This window comes from Lissotriton helveticus, chromosome 3_2, assembly GCF_964261635.1.
Source record: "Lissotriton helveticus chromosome 3_2, aLisHel1.1, whole genome shotgun sequence".
NCBI lineage: Eukaryota > Metazoa > Chordata > Amphibia > Caudata > Salamandridae > Lissotriton > Lissotriton helveticus.
In genome coordinates this window covers 293,586,912-293,609,287 of record NC_136062.1, presented here as the reverse complement: position 1 = coordinate 293,609,287, position 22,376 = coordinate 293,586,912, and the positions used below count along the sequence as shown (strand labels likewise).

At 45.4% G+C, this 22,376-nt stretch overlaps 1 protein-coding gene and 1 long non-coding RNA gene across 4 annotated transcripts in view; one reads left to right on the top strand and one right to left on the bottom strand.

Moving 5' to 3' along the window:
• CA12 (carbonic anhydrase 12) overlaps positions 1 to 22,376 on the bottom strand; it is a 242,470-nt gene that overhangs the window by 5,740 nt on the left and 214,354 nt on the right. For all 3 annotated transcript variants that reach the window (XM_078685264.1, XM_078685263.1, XM_078685265.1), the window contains one exon: positions 16,146 to 16,272. In XM_078685264.1, the coding sequence (XP_078541390.1) occupies positions 16,146 to 16,272 (127 nt within the window). The remainder of the gene's footprint in view (positions 1 to 16,145; positions 16,273 to 22,376) is intronic.
• The window catches only part of LOC144826670 (uncharacterized), a 418,667-nt gene continuing 413,730 nt past the window's right edge, over positions 17,440 to 22,376 (top strand). Inside the window, exon 1 of the long non-coding RNA XR_013609873.1 lies at positions 17,440 to 17,532. This is a non-coding gene — a long non-coding RNA (uncharacterized LOC144826670). The remainder of the gene's footprint in view (positions 17,533 to 22,376) is intronic.

Genomic DNA, 22,376 nt, shown 5'->3' with positions numbered 1-22,376 from the left:
AACACATTCTAGTTACATGGGATAGCCTTTGTGATGGGCTACTCAATTTAGGGATCCACGTCAACAGGTTAAATGTTCTGTCTTGTTTACATCGAGTATTCTACTACTCATTAGTCGAATTCTTAAAAAGGCGCCTGAAAAGCCTCTGGACCTCCACACTCCACATCCTGTATTTGGGCACAACTAGTAGTTTTAAGTTGGTTTGTCTAGAGGAGGCATGTGAATCCCTCTCCTGTGTGTAATCTCTTTTCTACTGAATTCTGCATTGCCAAGATGCAGTTTTCACCATTCATTTAACAGATGTATACGTTCATTGTCTCCTTTGGCTATCGAGTACTCAGTCCTTGATGCTACGGACAGTGGCTCGGTCTCTGGCACGTGGTTAATAACTAGTTAATGATAAACTGCTTCATCAGCAACATTGTACAGCTCCTCTGTCCTTCATTCAGCAATCCACAGTCTCGGTGCCGAACTTCCTGTCCAAATGCCTCTGCAGATGCACTTTCCATCGTTACTCTGATCTGTCGAGTTCAAGAATAGGAGGTGGGCAGGGATGCAAGCCTCTTCTTTATCCCAATTTATTTATTCTCTGTAACCTTAACACTGCACCGCCTTGGACTACAAGATACTTGAGGACCCATACCTTGCAAAACACATAAGCAGCGTGTCTCCTTCACAAGTTCAAAACTGCCCTTATCTGATAATGTGGGCCCCTTTTTTTTTTAGCTTTTTATTACAAATAGATTCGATTGTTGGTTTCTTTCATGCCATGCTGAAACAGAAGGATAGATGTTTGCCTTATAGAAGGTAGGTTGTACTTTTCTGCTCCGTTCTGCATATTATCTCTTATGTTTGTGCCCCTTTAGTCATGCACGTCATACCTTTGTGTTGTGTCCCCAATTATGGAAAGTTTCATCTTTCTGGGCTTCCATTTGCTTGCCACACAGACCTGGACATTTCCTTAGACTGTGCACAATACATCTGAGGCGGTCCAACCTTCCCAGAACATCTCACTTCTTATACAGACTGTACGTGGATGGCTAGCGGCTATTCTATGCAAGGTGTTAGAGGAAGAGGGATCAGGTAGCATGCAGTCGGAAGGATGCTGCAACTCTGAGCAAATGTTATGCAAATACGGCATCACCTGACCAGATCGAGCTATTGGACGCTTCTGTACCCACTAGATACTATAAGCAACAGTTACGGTTGGGATTGGCTACCGCCGTCCCACAGCCTGACACACATGGTCCAAGAACGACTTTCTAACATTACATACCAATTAATTGGGGGAACTACAAACCTAATAACAGCCCACTAAGTAAAGAAAAATATCAGAAACAAATAACTTAATGCATTTAATATTTTCGATGGTTTCAGACTGCAAGTACATCAAAAACATCCCCAGTTAAAGTGGATTCCGTAACCAGTGCTTTCAGGGTTGGTATACTATTCTAACTTGTATGATCTGCACAGGGGCCACAATACGGGGAATCTTGACCAGTTTAGCATTTTAAACCTTTCAATCTGCTGCTATTCCTTGTGTATAAAACCACAAGGCATAAGAAGTGAGCGACAGACAACTAGGCATCATGGACTTAGGAGGCTAACATATGTTATTTCAGAATTAACTAGTCAATTGTGGGAATATTATATGGGTTTTCAATGGAAAACTGCTTTTCAAGTAGCCAAAACCCCCAAGCAAGTTGGAGGCACGTGTGTATGCAAAAAAGATTTGAAAAAACAAATGCCAAATATTTAAATTTTGTAAAGGTTTGACAGCTGTGTATGTGCAAAGCAATTAGAAATCAAGCAATTGATGATGTGTAAGAACTCTTTAAGAAGAAATCGGCATAAGCGAACTAGAGCCAAGGGAAGGCGAAGGAAAGTGAATGAACAGAAGGAAATTTAAGAAGTCATGGAAAACCAGAAAGCAGAGGCACAGAGCACTGGCCTTGGGCACGGTGGAGCAGAGCACCACTGACTGAGGAAAAGGCAAGATCCCAATACACAGAAATTTTGTACATATTTCGGCCAGCAAGATAGTAGTGTGGCTAAGTAAGACAGGCAAACAATCAAGATATGTGGAAAACATGAGGGGGTATTACAGAACTGGGGAAAGCGATACCACCCAAACATTCAACTCTACTCAAACCCGGATAGATCAATAATTTGTTGATTTCCTGAAGAACTTCACAACAGCCAACCTTCTCGCAGGAAGAGAAGCATTGCTTTAGGAACCAGGGGGAACAGCTCCGTGTCAGTATTTGAAATAAGATATCTATGATGTCAGAGACAACGAAAAAGGGCAGTCAAAAAATATCTGTGCCTTCTATCATCCATTCTCTTTAATGACTGTTGAGACCAAAATTGTATCAAAGAATCTTATGATTAGGCAGAGGAAGCTGCTGGAGACACGATGCACCGTGATCAGTTTCTCATGTTTCATTGCGTGCAGATCAGCATCACTCCTATCAATAACAGTGCATTAACTGCAATCATGCTCACCTGACCATCCACCACTATTCGGAGAACAGACTTATCAACTGCATCGGACCACAAGGTCACATCAAAGCTTTCCTTTTTTATTATACTGCGCAATTCCTACCAAATCATTTGTTTGGCTCAATTCTCATATTTGGCAAAAATCAGAATTCTGAAACATGCAAAACTTGTCTCAAATGAAATATTTGAAAAATCACGAATTAGATTTCCAATTTCTAAATAACATGTACATTGGCATCTAACTTGGTGCTTTCAACCAGATGCTAAATGACCTTTATGTGGATTTGTAACTAGCCATAGCAATGTAATTTGACAAATTTCAATAGTATGATATTTAAGAAATGCAGTATTACAAGGATAAATGCAGAAAAAGACTGCGTCAAAACCCCATGACACCTGTATATGTGGCAATTACTGCAAGCTAGAAAGTTAAATTAAAAATGTTAAAAGAATTCCAGCATTCACAAGATGGTGACTGAACTATATGTACTCAAACTGCAAGGTTTGCACAGCATTATATGAGCTAGTATTTTAAAATAGGGTAATTTATTTGGGATCAGGAGTGCATAGGGATCTGTGAAGTATTCATATTCATATCCATTGGAGTTATTAAATAAACCAATAACATTTCTAACTCCATTGCGTACTGAAACCCAGTCCAACACTATATCAGTTGACCAGAATGATAACTGATCAGGTGATACGTTGCCTAGGTAAACCTCTTACCAGAAGTCATAAAGAGAAAAAAAAAACATGTAGCTGAATCTAAGAATGATTGGGTGACAAACTTCAAAGAAATGATAGAAAACAATGGAGAATATAAACTGTCTCACAAAATCAGGAAGTTGGCAGACTGGACTTGTCTGATGCTCTTTGCATCTTTTCAAATTCTAGGATTCCAAGATTGGAAGTTAAATGAACACTCTTTCTTCCCTCATATATGTTTTATTCTATGATCTATTATGTGTTTCTTTGAAGGATTCCATGTTCAACAACATGAATTAGCCACTGCCACATTCCACTGTATTTTTTGTTTTATCAAACAAATTTAGAAAATATTGCTGGATCTCTCAGCTACCTTCAACTGAGTCGATCATCCCACCCTCATGCGCAACATGAAGTCTGTCTCGAATATGATTCACCAGCAATTTCCTTCATGGATTATCTTTCTAAGATTCCAACTAACACCAGTTTGCTCACATGAGCACCTACAGGTCCAAACCATTCCTATAACCTGCGAAATCCCTGAGGGTTCCATTCTCCTATCATCTTCAACCTCTACTTGGAGCGGTTTGGTGCTCTACTCACAGATCACAGCATCAACATTCACAGATTCAACAATATGCTGATGATACACAACTCTACTTAAGTATCCCCATAGGCTCTGACATGTCTAAAGCAAACACTACCTCCGTATCATTCAGAACTGGATGTCCGCACCTTACTGAAGCTTAACCCAACCAAGATAGAATTCCTGATATTTGCCAAGAGCAAAAAACAAAATAAGCCTGGCTCAATGACATGAGCTTTGATGATTTTGAACCCCTACTTTCACTGAATGCAAAGTCACTTGAATTCCAGTACAATACCCTCCACACCAATGAACACATTGCCAAAACAGGAGGCCTGGTACCAGCTCTCTTTTAAAGAAAGTGAAACTGCTACTTCCAGAAAGTGACTTCAGAACTGATGTTGGACTCTGGCAACTGGACTGTGGTAACGCCTTCGTCTTTGCCTCCCAGACTCCACACAGACAGCCCTTAAGGGCATTCTACAAGTTGAAGCAGCTCTCATCCAGTGTCTGTACTAATTTGATCACATCAATCCCTTCCTTCTGGAATTCAATTAGTTTACACTGCCAGTCGGCACGTACCATCTTCAAAACCAGCTGCATCATTTACAAAGCGACCAGCATCCACTATCATCTTGCAGACAAACTCACTATCTCTAGTGGTTCCTAGCACACCTGCAGCAAATACACCATCATAATGCAGACTAAGGAGTGTACAAATGACAAAACAAGGAAGCAGGCCTTTTTGATTTATGCACCCAGAATCTGGAACACCAACCCAGTATCCATTAGGATGGCCTCAAAACTGCTCCATTTTACGGAAGAGTTGAAGATGCACCTTTTTATAGAATATTACATCACAATGCATTTACAGTCCACAAATCGGCTACCACTCCTACCATTCAATGACTTTGTGCTGGTCTTTGACCCCGTTCAGTGCTCCAATGCCTTTTGGCAAGGTTTGTGCAATGCAAATACCACATGCATACATGCAAAAGTGAGTACCGCAGTGGTGTGGCTCCAATGATCCAGGAGTAGTTGCTTTGCGGAAGTTTCTTCCCAGGTGTTTCTGAGGCCCATTCTGGTCTGGTAGTACATTCTGGTCAGGTAGTACGGCAGGTCCACAGCTTCTCCCCGTGGAGGAAAGTTTCAATTTTTGGTCAAAAAGAAAAAGAAATGACTGCTTGATGACAAAGTGAGTTCGAAGTCCGAGAGAAGGCAGCTGCTTCTTGCAAGTCGAAACTTGCTGCAGTCAATAGAGTCAAAAAAAGGACAGTGATTGCAAGGCATCGCAATCACTGTTTAATGAATTAGCATGCACCGAACAGGAATTAAAAGAAGAAACTGAAAACCATCCACAGACTCCGGTGGTCTGGATCTTGCATCCTCAGGAAGGAGGCAGAGTTTGTAGATGTATGCACAGCATAGCATTGATGGGACAAAGGAGACCCTTTTTAGATTTTGTCCCAAAACACTTTGTTTCAGCCAATGCCTACGCATAAGAAATTCCATAGAAAACAATGCAATCAATCCAAACTGAGTTTATAGAAGAGAGCAATGAGGAAAAATCCATTGCTATGCTCACGTAGAAGAGAAGTGTACTAGCAGCAAACTATGTCCACAGGTATTCAATACATAGAACAAGTGAATGCCACACAAAACCAAATTAGGCTGAGAGAAAGGACAGTCATGCATAAGAGTTCCTGGGTGAATCTCACTAAGGAACGAAAAACCCATAAGGTCAAAGTACAATCTCATTTATCAAAGTGAGAAAACAGAACGCGAGCTGATATAGACATTCTTGGTCTATATCAATGTCTTGAGTAAGAAATGAAAGACATTGCAATATCTGTAAAATAAATCTCACAGACTGATCTTGCAAAGTGCTGCAAATAGAATTTTCTTCTAGTTTGCAAATGCTTTGCAGTCTCTTCCATCATACTCTTAGTGCCACAGCATGCATGGTCAACTCCGATCTACCTGAAGGATGGTGGTTGCCACCCTTGCCATAATGAGATCGCCATCTTCTTTCCTTTATCCTCAGAAGAGCTGTGGGGCACTGCAGGGTTATCCTTCTGCTTCACACCCATGTTTAGGATCCAAATACAGGACTAACCATACCAAATTTACTTTTTTAAAACATAAAATCACCCTTTTATACTTAAAGATGCAACTATTTAAATGTTTTAGAAATGTTAAAGTAAGACTGAACTTTGACAAAAGCGAAGAGATGAAAAATGCTCAAATTAGGGTCTTATTATTATATTGCAAGGAACATTATTGCTAAATCTTTTCCATACCTGAAAGTCTGAAAAACAAAACAAAAAATCTGGAGATTGTGCCAGGCTCTGCGGAAATCATCTAACATTCTTTTGAGCATGGCTACATGGTCCAACAAAACACAAGATTGTTGCACATCAGGAACAATTTCATGTCTTTTCTGCAATGGTCTCCATTTGCTGAGGAGAGAAGCATGGCTAGACCAGACCAGCCTACAGTGGTATTCCTGATGCCCTTATGTGTGCCAGACAAATATGTACAGATGCCTCCATCGGAATTATCATGCCTTTGAGAATAGTACAGAGTCTGTGTCCAAAGTTTATGTTAAAACTTCACAGTTAATTCAATGGTTCTACGTAGTTTGGCTCGTAAGTTTTAAGAAACTCAGACACTGTTGTGGCTCCTGGTAAATAGGCCACCATGGGCAAGTAATTCAATTGCCTCAATAGATTTTGTTGTGGTTACGGATTAGGTGACCCTTGAGCTGTCCTACTCCAATTCTGCCAAGTCCCCCATTCTGACAACCCTAGCACCCAAAACGTTTACTTTTGGCATTTTGGGGGCAATATTCTTGAGGACTTCAATCTGAATATTTTAAGTTTGTATTTATGTCAGGTTCCAACATTAATCTAAATCTATTGTAGGTTTTTCAGGAAACCTAATTCCTATTATTTTCAATTCACAACTTGGTCTTTTGATTTGTATTGGCCATATCTTGCTCCACACCACTGTTAAATTTACCTTGTGACTATTGTGAGGATACAAGACAAAAAATAACATATTACATAACTATGAAAGAAGTTACAAACTCGGATTCAATGTCCACAATGTACTGTTAAGGTGTCATGACGGTGAAATGAGAAACAAAAATCTGTGTATTCAAGGTGGTTCATTTTATTCTTCCAACTTTTTCCGCATTTGCTTTTCCGTGTGTGCTGAACTTAACTCCTACAAGTATTTTAAACTCCTCTGCTTAGGCTAGACAGATTGATGCAAGGATCACTCAAACTACAGCCACTGTCCTAAAAATCATGAAGTGTATTTATACAGTGCACAGTATCCCCCACCCACATCCTCTGAAGGGCCTCTTGGCTCTGAACAGCAGATTTGTGTTGTTGCCCAACTCAACATATTCGTTTTGTAAACTTGAAAAGGGTGCCCCAAATTGTAGAGGTAGAAATTCCAATTATATAAGTTTAAATTCTGGGGACAGCTTTTCAATCTATCAAGACACATGAACTAACAGCAGACTAGGAGCTGGCTAATTTCAAAACATGGTGCCTTTTAGGCGGTCTTGCTCACCAACAGGAACTACTTTTACAAAAACATGGCGAGGTCTATAGATAACCATGGATAATAGCCCCGTCAGAGGTTGAGGCATCATTGCGATAGCTGCTTAAACAGGAGTGCTGGGTACAATAACACCATGGCAGGATTAAAACAAATGCATTACGAAGCTCACTTTAGCCATACTGGTCACCTGGTGTAGATGTGGTATACAGACAGACCTGCTACTGACAGCATACAGTGTTACTCTGCATAATGTCAGGAATTTCAGGTAGCATAAAGAGTTATTTGTTTAGCAGACCACATATTGCACCTTGTCCTTCGACCAGGACCTTCCAGGAAACTTGATGCACGAATGCGAAGCCTTAAACAGGCCATCTAGTGTTGAGAAAACAACAGGTATCTTTACTTAGTCCTGAATCTCAAACAATGCTGACACTGGGCATTCCAGAGTGTTACATTGTTTGATTTGGTGTGCTTGTGTTTCGAGGCCTAGTATGAAATTCACTGGACAGCCCCTTTTAACTTACTCAAGACTCCATCACATGGCAGCCAAAGTTAGATCTGGAACTAGTGAGCGCTTATTGGACTACACTCGTTTCTGGATTCCACTGGGGCAAACATGGCATCTGCTTCTACCAAATACCATAACAACACTCAAGTGTGCTTTGAAAATCACTCTACAGAGGAAGGGGCTATTTTCATAGATAACCAAGTGGCCAAATATTAGGATGTATGTAGATAGTCTATCGATGTTTGAAAAAGGATCCAACCAGTAATGTTTACCCTGAACCACACATGAGTTGCAATAAAACAAATTAAGACAAAATGTGGCCATACAACTCAGATACTTCATGATTATCTGTTCGCTATCTGGAGCGAGCAGAGGACGTGCCTACAGTCTCAATCACGATCATTTCCTGAGGCTGCCATTGATTGAGGCACATAATATGCCGTTTTACATAAAAAGTTTGTGTAGGGACCACTCCAAAGGCAACAGAGTCTGCAGCCACAAAGTAAAACATCTTGAAAAATTACTTCACAGAATAATTTGAAGCTCCAGTTAGCAAATATTTTGAAGGACCACCTGTGGCAGGAAATGAACCCCTCCTTCCCACTTGGCTATAGATGTGGAAGTACTGGGGGCAAGTTCAGTCTCTAGCAGGGAGTCACAATCAAGGCTGATGATAATACTGGAATTAAAAGGTAATAAAACAAATGGAAAATGGAGGATTTTTTACCTTAAAGTTTGCTGGGTTTTAAAAGTTGTTAAAAATGGTAGAAAAAGTGGAGACTGGTTCGTGAGATGAATGGCAACAAATGTAGGTACTCACTCCCCAAGATACCCAGTACTCTCAATTGATAATACCGGATCGCTACTGAGAACTACCCATAGCCCCCTATCAGATAAATTAAGTGCGGGAATCAAGAACCAGACAGTATCTGCTCACTGTAAGCTCTGGGAAACATCCTACCTTTAAGGGGCATAGATGTGTCCCACCTGACAATTTCAGTCTCCCTCGTCACAGACCTTGGCACTCAAGGAGTGGACAATGAAGTAGCAGCTGAAGACTACACTCACTCTATGGTGGGTGGAGGAAATTCTCCTGAATGTCGTGCGACAGCCCAAAGCAGATTCCAAGAGTGAAAATATGAATACGAAGATCTTACTACGAACAACTCACACATTAATGAATTAGCAAAATTCTCAATTGTAAACAAATTACGACTATAAACTATGGTTTATTTATATACTTTAAAAAAATTAATACTTGATTAAATCTAGCACATTAGCAAGGATCAAAACTTTAAATAGCTCTTCAACCATACCCAGCAACATACAAGCACTTCTGTCTATACAGATCACAGGCACTAAATTAAAGTAAATTTAGCCATCTTAGCTTATTGCTATTGCTCCTTTAATTTACTAATTTCTAACTATGCATTTTACTTCTTTCGCTAATAAAACCAAACATTATTTCAAACATTAAACCGTGTCTCTGCCAAGCGAGTATATATAAACTAGTTTCAAGCATCTTTATCAAAAACTTGCTTTGATAATGCAATTCATGTCTCTTGTCAGTCAGGATGGTCTTGAGCTTCTTCTCCCTTCCCATTTTTCTTCTTTCTTGTATTCGGATCCATCATGATCGGCGTTCTCAAGGACAGATCCCAGTTTGCCCAGGAATGTTTGCACAGCATGCCAGAGAACAGGTCCATACACATTTGAGAAAGACCTCTAGACTACTCAAGGATGTTCTTCTCCGCCCAACTTGCTCTAAGAAGGTTTCAAGGAATGATCCCGGTCTCCTCTAGATAGTATTTGGCTTATTCAGAAAAGTCCATGTCTATGGACGAGTATCCTCATGCAGCACTAGGATGGATTCCCCAGCCTTCAAGTACAGTCTCAAAGCATGTCCAAGTATATTGTGTGAGTCTGCCCCAAAACTCAAACTAGAGCCTAAATAAAGCACGCTCAGAGCCCAAACAAACATGTTCAAAAGTCTAAGACCTCCCAGTCTGCTCCAGCATTTGCTGCCACCGCATAATATTATATTGCCAGAATCTCCCAATGCCTTCGTAAATGTTAAGCATTCTCCCTGCAGGTCACATTTTTTATCGGATCCTCTCCTACTGCTCCAGCTTTAAAGGTCATATCTTCTTCAACCCTTTCCTGTACCCCCTGTTCAGACTATACTCTTGTAAATAGCATCTATCCTTACTTGTTATATGGTTTGCTGTGATGCTCCTTCAATCTAAAGATACCTGCAGCTTAACAGTAGAATCTTTTGGTACTTCCATGTTCATTTTCTGGCAGTGAGAACCTTGCATGGAGGTCACTTGTGTACACCTTGTCTAAGCTCATAACCAAAATGTGATAATAATGATGATTTGTGTGACCAAATAAGAGGCACCATGGAGACACCGGTGGTTGGTGGAGGCAATGTAGTTGCTGGGACTTCTTGGAAGTTAAAGGAGTGAAATTAGAGAAAGATGGACCATCATAATGGGGATGTGTGGTGTGCTGGGGATCCAGCACACATAAGGCCTACTATTGTGTAGTGCATGATATTTTCATTACCAGGACTAGATTTGTGTCGGCCCAATGATTGCATATAATGAATCTGGGCACTGTATAATTATAATTAGACGTTATGTTTAGGTTTTGTTGCTTATAAAGCGCTCGAATGCCGAAGCGTCTTGGTGCAGAGCTGTGAGGGCAGAAAAAAAAGATTGTTGAAGAGGCCTATGTGGCTGTAAAGAGCCAGGTTTTTAGACTCTTCCTGAAGAGCTGAAGATTAGGTTGGAACCTCATAGACAGAGGCAATTTGTTCCAAAGCTTGGCCGCACAGTGTGTTATAGCTCGGTCCCCCCATCTGGCCCGTCTAATCTTCGCGGTTTCAATGAGACCTTAACTAGCTGATCTAAGAGCGAGTGAAGGAACATATGGTGTAAAAAGTTTTTGGAGATCAGCTGCACTACCCCCATTAATCGCCTTATGTACCAGAGTTAGAGATTTAAATTCTATGCGCTGTTTGATGGGCAGCCAGTGGAGTGATCTGATTCCAGCTGAGATTGGCTGTCCTCTGTGTAACCCCAGAAGAAGTCTGGCTGCTGCATTTTGTAGGGATTGCAGTTTTTGCAGTTGGAATTTGTCAATTCCCCAAAACAGTGCATTAGAATAGTCCAGTTTTGACAAAAAAGAGCTACCATCACTGTTTTTTGGAGCTCTTGGAGTATAAAAGGGAAAATTTTTCTCAAAGGTTTTAGGAGGAAAAAACAGGAAGATATAATTCTATTCACCTGCGCACCGAAATTTAGTTTGTTATCGAAGACAATCCCTAAATTTCTGACCTTTTCCACTGGGCGTGGGCACTCTCCAGCCTCCGACGGCCACCAAGACCGGTTCCCAAGGGGCTGGCCTGGCCCAAACTCCATCACCTCTGTCTTATCTGTATTAATTTTCAGATAACTCTGACACATCCAGGCCACAATCTCTGTGAGACAGGCATGGAACATGGCTGCTGTGGTCTCTGGCTGGTTAGTGATAGAAATGATAAGTTGAGAATCATCAGCGTATGAGACCAATGCGAAGCCATGTCTCCTAACTAGGTTGGCCAACGGGGGCACACACAGATAAAACAGGGTCAGAGATAAGCCGGACCCCTGTGGCACTCCACAGGGGAGATGAAAGCTCTGACTTCATGCCGTCCCAAAACAGCTTCTGCTCCCTTGCCTCCAAAAAGGAGGACAGTGTGGACAGGGCGGTCCCTCCGACCCCTATGTCCCTCAGCCGCTGCACCAGAACAGTGTGGTTTACAGTGTCAAAAGCGGCTGATAGGTCAAGGAGCACGAGGACCGCCTTTCCCCCATCATCCACAACCCTGCGGATCTCTTCAGCTGCAAGGATTAAAGCAGACTCAGAGTGACGTGGGCGAAAGCCATGCTGTGAGGTGTCCAGCAGGTTATTTACATCGAGATAGTCGGTTATAAATTTATAAGATGGTGTATTAGCAAACTTTGACCTTTAGTTTTCATTCATGTAAGTGTGGTGCCAGGTTCGGTGGATATGTATAGTAGCATAAGACGGTTGGACAGTCCACCCTAAAAAACTAACTTGGTATATTGATAAACACAAGGAGAGGTCTGAAGTGTGGATGGGATATTAAAACTATTCCTGAAACGTATTTTACCAGTAGGAGAGCTGGCAAAACAATGTATTATTGATTGGGATGACAAACAAGTCCACCCTCTCCCAAGCAAAGCATTTTTAAGGCACATTTAGTAACTGGCCAAAATGTTAAAATGCAAGACTGGTCTGCTCTTAGGCTACCAATGGAATAAGAACATAGGAATGTCTCCTGTTTATAAAATCACCTCTAGGACTTAAATATTAATATTCTTCAAGATCTACTTCTGTCAGGTACAGGTTTATGAATTTCTACCCCTAACCCGATTTCTAATCTGTCCATTTCTTATTAACAAAAAGTCTATTTTTCAATGGACCATCAAGTCATCATGTTTCCACATAGAAAACATTTTGCAGAGCCTGGTCCATCATATATTTTGCATAGTGTGGCCATCAAAACATCTTCATTTTATTATCATTGGCGTAATCTGCCCTAAACAAAACTATGGATGTTGGTGCCAGCCACAGTTTCACCCATGATCTCAATGTGGACTGAAGAACTGTGGCATGTGAATGAGAAGGGTATCCTAGAGGCAGATCACTGCATCCCAAAGAGCTGAAACTTGGCACAGACTGAAGTTTTTAGAATTCGCTTACCCCTGGGCAAGGCCAGCGGTGAAGCTGCTGAAGAAAGTGAGACCTTGGGCGTAGTGGTGTTTGGGGGGATGGGGAAGGGGAGGGGGGAGCCCAGAGTTAAGAATACCTTGCACAGTCGGTAACAGTCGTTTAGAATTGATTGGATCCTGGCTCCCAAACCTTACACGAAGAATTCCAGAGCTCTAGTACGAGGGTCACATGTCTGACTGACATGGAGACATTCGCTGATAATGCTCTCTGATAATAGTCTTACACCCATCACCAGGACAACCTAAACAAGCAATTTTGTTTATGAGGAATACTGGTGGTGCACCCCAAACCTGCGTGCGGGAGATGCATTCTAATGCATGAGGGCAACTCAAACAACAGGGTGGAGGCCATATGACCACATCAACTTATCCTGATTTAATGGGAAGGGGTCAGAAAAAGGCGATGATGCAAAGAACTAGTGGTAAGAACCTCCTCCTTCAAGTCCTACAAAATGTGTTTGTGTTCAGAGTATGTTAATAGAGTGTCTGGATTTTAAAAAGAGATGCTGCACCCAAAGTGATATTCATTGCGAATCCTCATTTACATTTATCATGAAATCTGCTTCTGCCGGCAAGAAAATCCCATCACTAGTTCTTTATTATTTTGGTTGCCCACTCCTGGGACGTTTCTTATCCCTGGTGAAAGGCACTCATAGTACTGGATTCCCTAAATAGTCTGTCTTCTTACCTTGGGAAGAGGTAAATAATGCCCAGTTTGACAGAAGGTGTAGTTGGGTAAACTGGCAGAGAGAGTAGCCAGCTCACGAACTACAGAAAAAGGCTGCAGCAGGTGGTGACAGCAGTCTATGTATGATCGATCACACATCTTGTGTTCAGTGGCAAGTCAGTGCTGTGAAATGTGGAACTTGCCTAAGGATTACGGTGTTGTTTTTGCGATTTGACTGGAATTTAATGTTTTAATATTTTACTCTACCTACGATGGTAATGAACTGAGTTTGTATTTTAATGTGCTTTTATGTAATAATTGTATGTATATTTTATGTGTACCAAATTCAATAAATATTGAATTGAGTGTTGTTTTTGCTTGCATGAACATGTTATGAAGTGCTGGAATGATTGACATTATACTTAATACACTACGCTACTTTTATGGTTTTATAATTGTACTGGAGCAAGACTCACTTCACCAGCATAAAATCTTAAATAAAAACACATTTTTAAAAAGTTAGTGATGTGAATCATATTGCCATCACAGTCAATGGTATTCTTCAACGCAGGTGGATTGTTGGTCAAAAGAAAATATTCTAGTCCATAGTTTCTGTACAAGCACAGTGGGCAAATATTCACTGCCAAGCAGGTCCAGCTAATACCCGTGCGTACTCCAACACATTCCTGGGCAAAGCAAACCTTCGTTTTAGCCCAGAAGTTACAATCCTTGAGTAAGGAACATATCCAGTGTTCACTGCCCTCTAATAAGGTGCATCAGGTCCCCAAGGAGCTTCCAGTGTGAGAAGATGTTCTATATGCTGCTTACATATCACTGGTCAGTCAGATGGGCACCAGGAACCTACAGTGTTATTTCCATTCTGGTAAGACAAAATATATACCCTTCCCCAGAGAGATCCCCGGAAATTTGCATGAAAAGGACAAAAACCTATGTGGACTACTCCTCGAGTATTAAAAAAAAGTCAGTGCTGCTGCTTACACTCACAACAGTGAGCTGCAGAAGTCCAATGCCCACAAATACAAAAGTCTTCTTTTGAGGAACACGCTAGGTATCAAATTCAAACTCTAATTCCTGAGCTTCTTCCGATCTTGCATGATTCCTTTTTAATGGTCTCCCTGCAAGAATCCCTTTGAGTGGTCTCCCTGCAAAGCAAAGTTAGGGCTGTTTCAGTTCACTGTAAACATTATCATAGCAGAACGGCATGCACATGCACTCCACTGGGCTTAGTGCCAGTTCCTTCCACTCGTTGCCCACCATGCCGCAGGTAGATGGCATCATGTTGTGTGAAACAAAATACTCCAAATCAGTTATTTGTTCCATTGTTCATTACTGGAAATGGATGACAGAGCAAATAATGAAAATTGTCTAAATATGATACAATTTCATAAAATCATACAAGAGGGGTTCTATTTATTTCTAGAACTTAGTTTGGCGTGTAACCAGCTTTCACGGCTAGAAGAGGTGACTTAAAAACATGACCTTTGGGATGATATGCTGCTCGGTGCGTTATGGTGCTAAGGTTTGAGTCACAACCCGGGTTGCTGGGTTGAGGTCAATTGTGAAATTTCGCGGTTAGGCCGGTGACTCTAAAAAGGATGCTAAGGTGAGGGCAATCAGTCATATTTGGCCTGCCTAAAATAGAATGTATTCTGTAAATACCCGGCTACTTGCCCAGACGCAATGCCTTTAAGAAAATCTTCCCATTTGCCTCCAAGCCAAACAATCTGTCTTTGTTACACAGCTCTGGTTGTGGTGTTCCCCGAACAGTGTGCGAGTATTCCAAATCTACGATGAAGTAGTGTCAATCCTTAAAAAAAATAACTCCCTCTGTGACAACGACCAATTAGAACCTTTTCAGGTCTACAGGCCACTAATACCTCAGAGCCTTACAATGAATGGGTGATGAATAGTCTTAAGAGGTTCTGATGGTAGGAGTTGAGGGGCATTTGCTGTCAAAAGAAATATAAAGTCACTGTATTGGGATAAACAACGGAGTCGGCCAAACTCATGTAATCCCACTGTAAAGATACAATTAAATACATTCTATCCCTCCTACAAGGTTATGTGGCTTGTACAAGTAGGCCTTGTTGCTTCTCACAAGTGCAAGGGAAGTAGACTTTCTAATTACAGGCAGCACCACTCAGACTGTCGCCCAAGAAGTTATGGGTAGACATAGTTTCTAATCACAGGAAGTGGCACTCGTCCTGTTGCTCAGGGAGACCGAATTATCAAATTCTTGCGTACCTTTTATAAAGCACAAGACAAAATCAAGATAGAAGTCCCCGGCATCGACAGACCTTACTGTCGTATAATGCCTTAAACCTTATATGAAAACTTTAGCTAGCAATATAAAGAGAACCAAACAAAATAACTACTAAGGCTTGATGGAAGCAAAACAACAGACATGCCGGCTAAGGTCTTGCTATCGGTGCCACGTTACAGCTATTAGGTGAGAGCAAATGCCACTGTCCTGCAACACTGCATCACTTATGCTTAATCACACTCGCATCCTGTACTAGATTCAAGACTCCCTTACAACTGATGTGCAGAGCTGCCTGCATTTCCGGTGTGACAGTAGTTAAAAACTTCTTCTGTCTGATCGGTTCCAAATATTCCACCTTTCCTCAATTCCTTATCTTTCGCATCTTTAGTAATTCGTCTGTGTATATTCCCTCATGAGTGGAAGCAAATTCCAATACATCATTTGATATATAGGTAGTGTAATCCTCCTCTCATGAAATCAGCCAGATGTTTCTTTCACCCGAGTCATGGTGGACTTACCTTGACGGAAAGAGATCCGAACTCGCCTTTCATCAAACTCCTGTGGGTGTCTGTAGTTATCAGTCATTTCCAGAGGTGAAGGGTCATCCTCTTGTGTGCAATACAGAGCAGTTTCCAGCGCCACGAGCTAGGTAAAGGAAAGATGTAGATGAATGCGGAGGTATACAAGCAGCATCGTTCTCACAGTACCATGGACGTGGCTGGGCGTAACAGTCCATCATGCAACCTCATTCCAGAGGAGGTCTGGTTTAGGCACAGGCGTGTACTGATATGTAAGCAGGTGTCTCCCAGAGACTGGTATCGCCAGGAAATCATGATATATCTCTCTCTATATATGATCTGGCCATATACAACATGCCAAAGGGAGACTGTGTTCTAGATTTTAAAATAACAAGCAAAGCTACAATGTCAAATCAACCAGAATACTACTAGGAGCTTCTCCGCTTCCTTTTATGGTTTACCTACCTGTTTCATTAGCACCCTCACACATTACACATCCTTCTCACCAAACAACCCAACCAGGAAAGTAGACAAGAGGGGAAAGGAGCATAAACTCTGAACACTTGTGTAACATTATACCCTGATTCGCCACCAGGCCCACACCCTAGTCGGAACAGGAGACAAACTGATATAGTGAAGAGAGAAGAGGCAGGGAATTAAGGGATTAAAGAGGGTAAGTAGAGGTTGGTGGCGGTAAATTGAATAAAAACGGAACACCTTTAACCAACAAACCTGTGTAATAACAGTTGGAATCGGGCGGGTCACCCATCGCAGAGACAGTTACACCGACACCCACAGCATCTCTCATTCAACCCTCAGAGTGCCCACTTTAATACTCTCCACAAAGGAGGGTGCCGCCCCACTGAAGTAAAAGGATAGGATGGATTTCCACAGGTCACATTTTGTTTCACAAGGAACTGTACTAATACTGTCGTGCTGAGGTGCGCCTTGACAATAGGGCTGGCAGAGGGAGAGCTCCTTGGCTAGAACATCACTTGTTAGGGCCAGAGCTTTCCAAACGGTGTGTCCCGACACAGTAGGCCCTCATCGGCAGTGCTGCACACACAGTGAAGGTAGTTTGCACTACATCATCAATCTGGATGGCTTGCAAGCAGTCTGGCCCATTATCCAGGGGCAATGATGCCCCAGGCTATGTTGACTCCGCGTGTGCCGCCACGCGCGGTCCTAGAGAAGACAGAACCTCTCTCTTCCTTGACTGCGTCACGACGGCCCGTCGCTGCCTGACCCCGAGATTCGAAGACGCACGCTGCGTCCCGTCCGCCATATTGAGCTCGTAAACTGCTGCGTCCTCCAGTGCCTCCCCATTGCGGCTCGACCAGTTCATCGCTGTCTACCGCTGCACCAACCCACACCGGCGCCTACCACAGTAAGTAGGGTGACCACCTGGCCCAGATGCAATTTCTAGGATGTAACTGTAGACAACATGTAGGACAAAGTGTCTAAAATTACAGGAAAGCAGGTCCATTTTAAGGATACCCGTGAGAAGGTCAAGCAATAATATGAAAGTAAAGACAATGCGGACAATTACAAGTCAAAATAGATTTATTTTCTTTGGTCTGTGTAACGCATTGCACTATTGACAACATATTCATACATAACTGGACTTATTTAAAGATGAAAAAACTAGCAAACATTAACACTCAACAGAATTTGATTGAAAGATTGTCGTTTGAGAGATAGTCATTTGAGAGATAGTGTGTGTGTGTGTGTGTATTTCAATCAATCAATCAATCATGGGCATTTATATAGCGCACTACTTACCCGGAGGGTCTCAAGGCGCTTGGGGGGGGGGGGGGTGCTGCTACTGCTCGAACAGCCAGGTCTTGAGCTTCTTCCTGAAGGAGAGGTGGTCTTGGGTCAGGCGCAGGTCGGGAGGGAGGGAGTTCCAGGTCTTGGCGGCCAGGTGGGAGAAGGACCTTCCTCCTGTTGTCGATCTTCGGATGCGGGGGACGGCGGCGAGGGCGTGACTGGCTGATCGGAGGTGGCGTTTGGGAGCGTAGAAGTTGATGCGGTTGTTGAGGTAGCTCGGGCCTTGGTCGTGTAGGGCTTTGTGTGCGTGGGTGAGGAGACGGAAGGTGATTCTCTTGTTGACGGGGAGCCAGTGCAGGTCTCTCAGATGTCCGGAGATGTGGCTGCGTCGGGGGATGTCGAGGATGAGTCTGGCTGAGGCGTTCTGGATCCGCTGGAGTCTCTTCTGGAGCTTGGCGGTGGTTCCGGCATAGAGGGCGTTGCCGTAGTCCAGTCGGCTGGTGACGAGGGCCTGGGTGACCGTCTTCCTGGTCTCGGTGGGGATCCACCGGAAGATCTTTCGTAGCATGCGCAGGATGTTGAAGCATGACGAGGAGACGGCGTTGACTTGTCTGGTCATGGAGAGGGAGGAGTCCAGGATGAAGCCCAGGTTGCGTGCGTGGTCTGTCGGTGTGGGTGCGGTGCCCAGGGCGGGGGGCCACCAGGAGTCGTCCCAGGCGGAGGGCGAGGAGCCCAGGATGAGGACTTCCGTCTTGTCTGAGTTCAGTTTCAGGCGGCTGGTCGTCATCCATTCGGCTACATCTTTCATCCCTTCGTGAAGGTTGGCTCTGGAAGCGGCGGGGTCGTCGGTCAGTGAGAGGATCAGCTGGGTGTCATCGGCGTAGGAGATGATGTTCAGGTTGTGTTGGCGTGCGATGGGCGCGAGGGGGCTCATGTAGACGTTGAAGAGGGTGGGGCTCAGCGAGGATACTTGAGGGACGCCGCAGATGACTTCGGTGGCCTCTGACTTGTACGGTGGTAGGCGGACTCTCTGTGTTCTTCCGTCGAGGAAGGAGACGATCCATTCCAGTGCCTTCTCCTGAATTCCGACGTTGCTGAGGCGCTGCACTAGGGTGCGGTGGCAGACAGTGTCGAATGCCGCGGAGAGGTCTAGGAGGATGAGGGCCGCTGTTTCTCCGTTGTCCATCAGGGCTCGGATGTCATCGGTGGCAGCGATCAGGGCGGTCTCGGTGCTGTGGTTGGCTCGGAAGCCAGACTGTGAGGGGTCGAGGGATCCATTCGTCTCGAGGAAGGCGGCCAGCTGTTTGTTGACGGTCTTCTCGATGACTTTGGCTGGAAACGGGAGGAGCGAGATGGGGCGGTAGTTCTTGAGTTCGGTGGGGTCCGCTGTTGGTTTCTTTAGTAGAGCGCTGAGTTCGGCGTGCTTCCAGCTCTCCGGGAAGGTGGCGGTGTCGAAGGAGGTGTTGATGATGTCCCGCAGGTGGGGTGCGATGACAGCGTCGGCCTTGTTGAAGACGTGGTGAGGGCAGGGGTCGGTCGGAGATCCGGAGTGGATGGAGTTCATCATGCGGACGGTGTCATCGGTGCTGATCGGAGTCCAGGCGTGGAGGGTGGTGGCGGGTGGCGTTGCTGCGGTCGTTGTGTGCGATGGTTGACTGCTGAAGCTGTTGTGTATGTCCGCGATCTTGTTGTGGAAGTAGGAGGCGAGGAAGTTGCAGAGGTCTTGCGATGGGGTGATGTCGTTGTTTCCGGCGTTGGGGTTGGAGAGCTCTTTCACGATGTTGAAGAGTTCCTTGCAGTTGTGTGCGTTGTTGTCCAGTCGGTCCTTGAATGCAGTTTTCTTGGTGGCGCGGATCAGTTGGTGGTGCTTCCGGGTGGCAAGCTTGAGGGTGGTCATGTTGTCCGGTGTTGGTTCCCTTCTCCAGACTTTCTCGAGGGCTCGGCAGTTCTTCTTGGAGCTCTTGAGTTCGTCGGTGAACCATGGGGCTTTCTTGCTGCCGGGTCTGCTGGGCGGGGTCCTCAGAGGGGCGAGTTCGTCCGCGCAGTTGCTGATCCACTTCGTGAGGTTGTCGGCGGCCTGGCTGGGGTTCGCTGAGCTGGCGGGATGGTGCTGACTCAGGGAAGCGGCGAGCTGGTCGGCTGTGATCTTGTTCCAGCTTCTTCGGGCAACCTGTTGCTGGTGGTGGTGGGTCGTCGTTCTTCTGAAGGTGAAGTGGACGCAGCTGTGGTCCGTCCAGTGGAGTCCTGTGGCGTGGCTGAAGGCGGTGTCTTTGCTGGATGAGAAGACGGCGTCGAGTGTGTGTCCGGCGAGGTGGGTGGGGGTGGTCACCAGTTGCTTGAGTCCCAGGTTTGCGAGGTTTTCCAGCACGGTGGTGGTGTTGCGGTCGTCGTTGTTCTCCAGGTGGAAGTTGAGGTCCCCGAGGAGGATGTAGTCGGCTGAGGGGAGGGCGAGCGGGCTGATGAAGTCGGCGATGTCCTCGCTGAATTGTGTGCGTGGTCCCGGGGGTCTGTAGATGAGGGTGCCTCTGAGGGTGGTCTTGGGGTTGACGTGGATCTGGAAGTGCAGGTGTTCGGCGGGTGCGATGGTGTCGTCGGTGTTGGTCGTGATGCGGATGGTGTTCCTGTGAATGATGGCGATGCCTCCTCCTGTCTGGTTGACGCGGTCTCTCCGGATGATCTTGTAGCCGTCCGGGATGGCGATGGCGATGTCGGGTGCTGAGGAGGCGTTCATCCAGGTTTCCGTGAGGAAGGCGACGTCTGGGGCTGTGGTGTCGAGCAGGTTCCAGAGCTCGACGGCGTGTCTGTGGACGGAGCGGGTGTTGAACAGGATGCACTTCAGGTGGCTGCTGCTGGAGTTCGGCTTGGTGGGTGCTGGTGCAGTGCAGGTCCGGGTGCAGGAGAACTTGCAGGCCTGGCAGATGAAGGGTCCGTGGGTGCGTCTCGGGGTGGCTCGGTAGCATCCAGGGGTTCGGCCGGCGTTGAGTGCGTTGAGGGTGGCGTCGTCGTACGTCCGGCGGGTGGGCTGGGGTCTGCGGGGGCCAGGGGTCCTGGCACTGGGCGCGGTCCAGGCGGGACGGGCGCAGACGGGCTTACCTTTGGCGCACCTTCCGCGCTCATTCGGTGCTCCCGCTGCGCGCGTCCGCTGCGCGGTCGCTGAGGGGGCGTCATAAGAGGGGAGCAGGGAGGGCGGGTCCGCTGGGAGGCGGGAAGGGGTTAACCAATCGTGTGGCGGGGGGGGCGGGCCGCAGGCAGGAGGCGCGGGAACGGGACCGGCAGAGCGGGCGGCCCAGCGGCGGCTGGGGCGCTGCTGGCGGCGTCGGCGAAGGAACTCTGTCAGCAGGTAAGCAGGGGCTGCAGTGGCAGGCGTGGAGAGGAGCAGGGGGGCGACCAGGCCAGAGGCGCAGTGGTCGCTCCCTAGTAGCAGGCGAGGTCCCCTTAAGAGGGGAGCAGGGAGGGCGGGTCCGCTGGGAGGCGGGAAGGGGTTAACCAATCGTGTGGCGGGGGGGCGGGGCCGCAGGCAGGAGGCGCGGGAACGGGACCGGCAGAGCGGGCGGCCCAGCGGCGGCTGGGGCGCTGCTGGCGGCGTCGGCGAAGGAACTCTGTCAGCAGGTAAGCAGGGGCTGCAGTGGCAGGCGTGGAGAGGAGCAGGGGGGCGACCAGGCCAGAGGCGCAGTGCAACTAGTGAGGAGTTTCCGCCAACCTCCCTATAGTGCTGCTTGCCTTACCTCTGGTTTCACTTCCACCAAGCTAGAAAAGGGCTTAGTCTTGGGTAGTAGCTTCAAGCTCTTGTACTACAAGAAATGTCATGTGTAGCAGCACAATAAATCACAGAAAAGCATTAGCGAAGCCAATAGGTTTGATACGTGCACTTGAGTGCTGGCAACAGCAATAAAAATGGCAATTGCAGTGTAAAACAATTAAAAGATTGCTTTGTGCATTCATGGGCCCAGGAGCCCCTTGGAGTCTCTCAATCTCAATAAACAATAATTTAAGTTTACTTTGGGTCTCACACAGCTTTCTAAGGCCAGCCCTCAACCTTGGACGGATTATGAGGTTTAGCTTGGTCAGTAAGATTGGGTGTGTGTGAATTTCAGATTTGCCGACAATCACGCTGAGGTTCTTGTGAAAATACATTGTATGAGCAGCGGTGCATGAAAGGTGCTTGGGGGCAGTGCATTAGGAGTACTTAAAACACAATAGTTTTCAAACGAACTACATTTTTTTAGGACCTTCAAAATAGAGCGCAAGTGAGTGTTTGTTCTGTGTTTATGTGAAAATCTGGCAGTTCCGGCTGGATTGTTCCTATTGGGCGCAGGGTCAAGACTGATTTTCATATGGCTGGGTCCAAACTGGAATGGCATGGTGAGCAAAAAAAACGATGGATTTAGGCCCAGATCTCTATACTGGGGTGAATGTATGACATTGTTCTGCATTCTCTCCATCAATTGTTCTTTTTGCCCA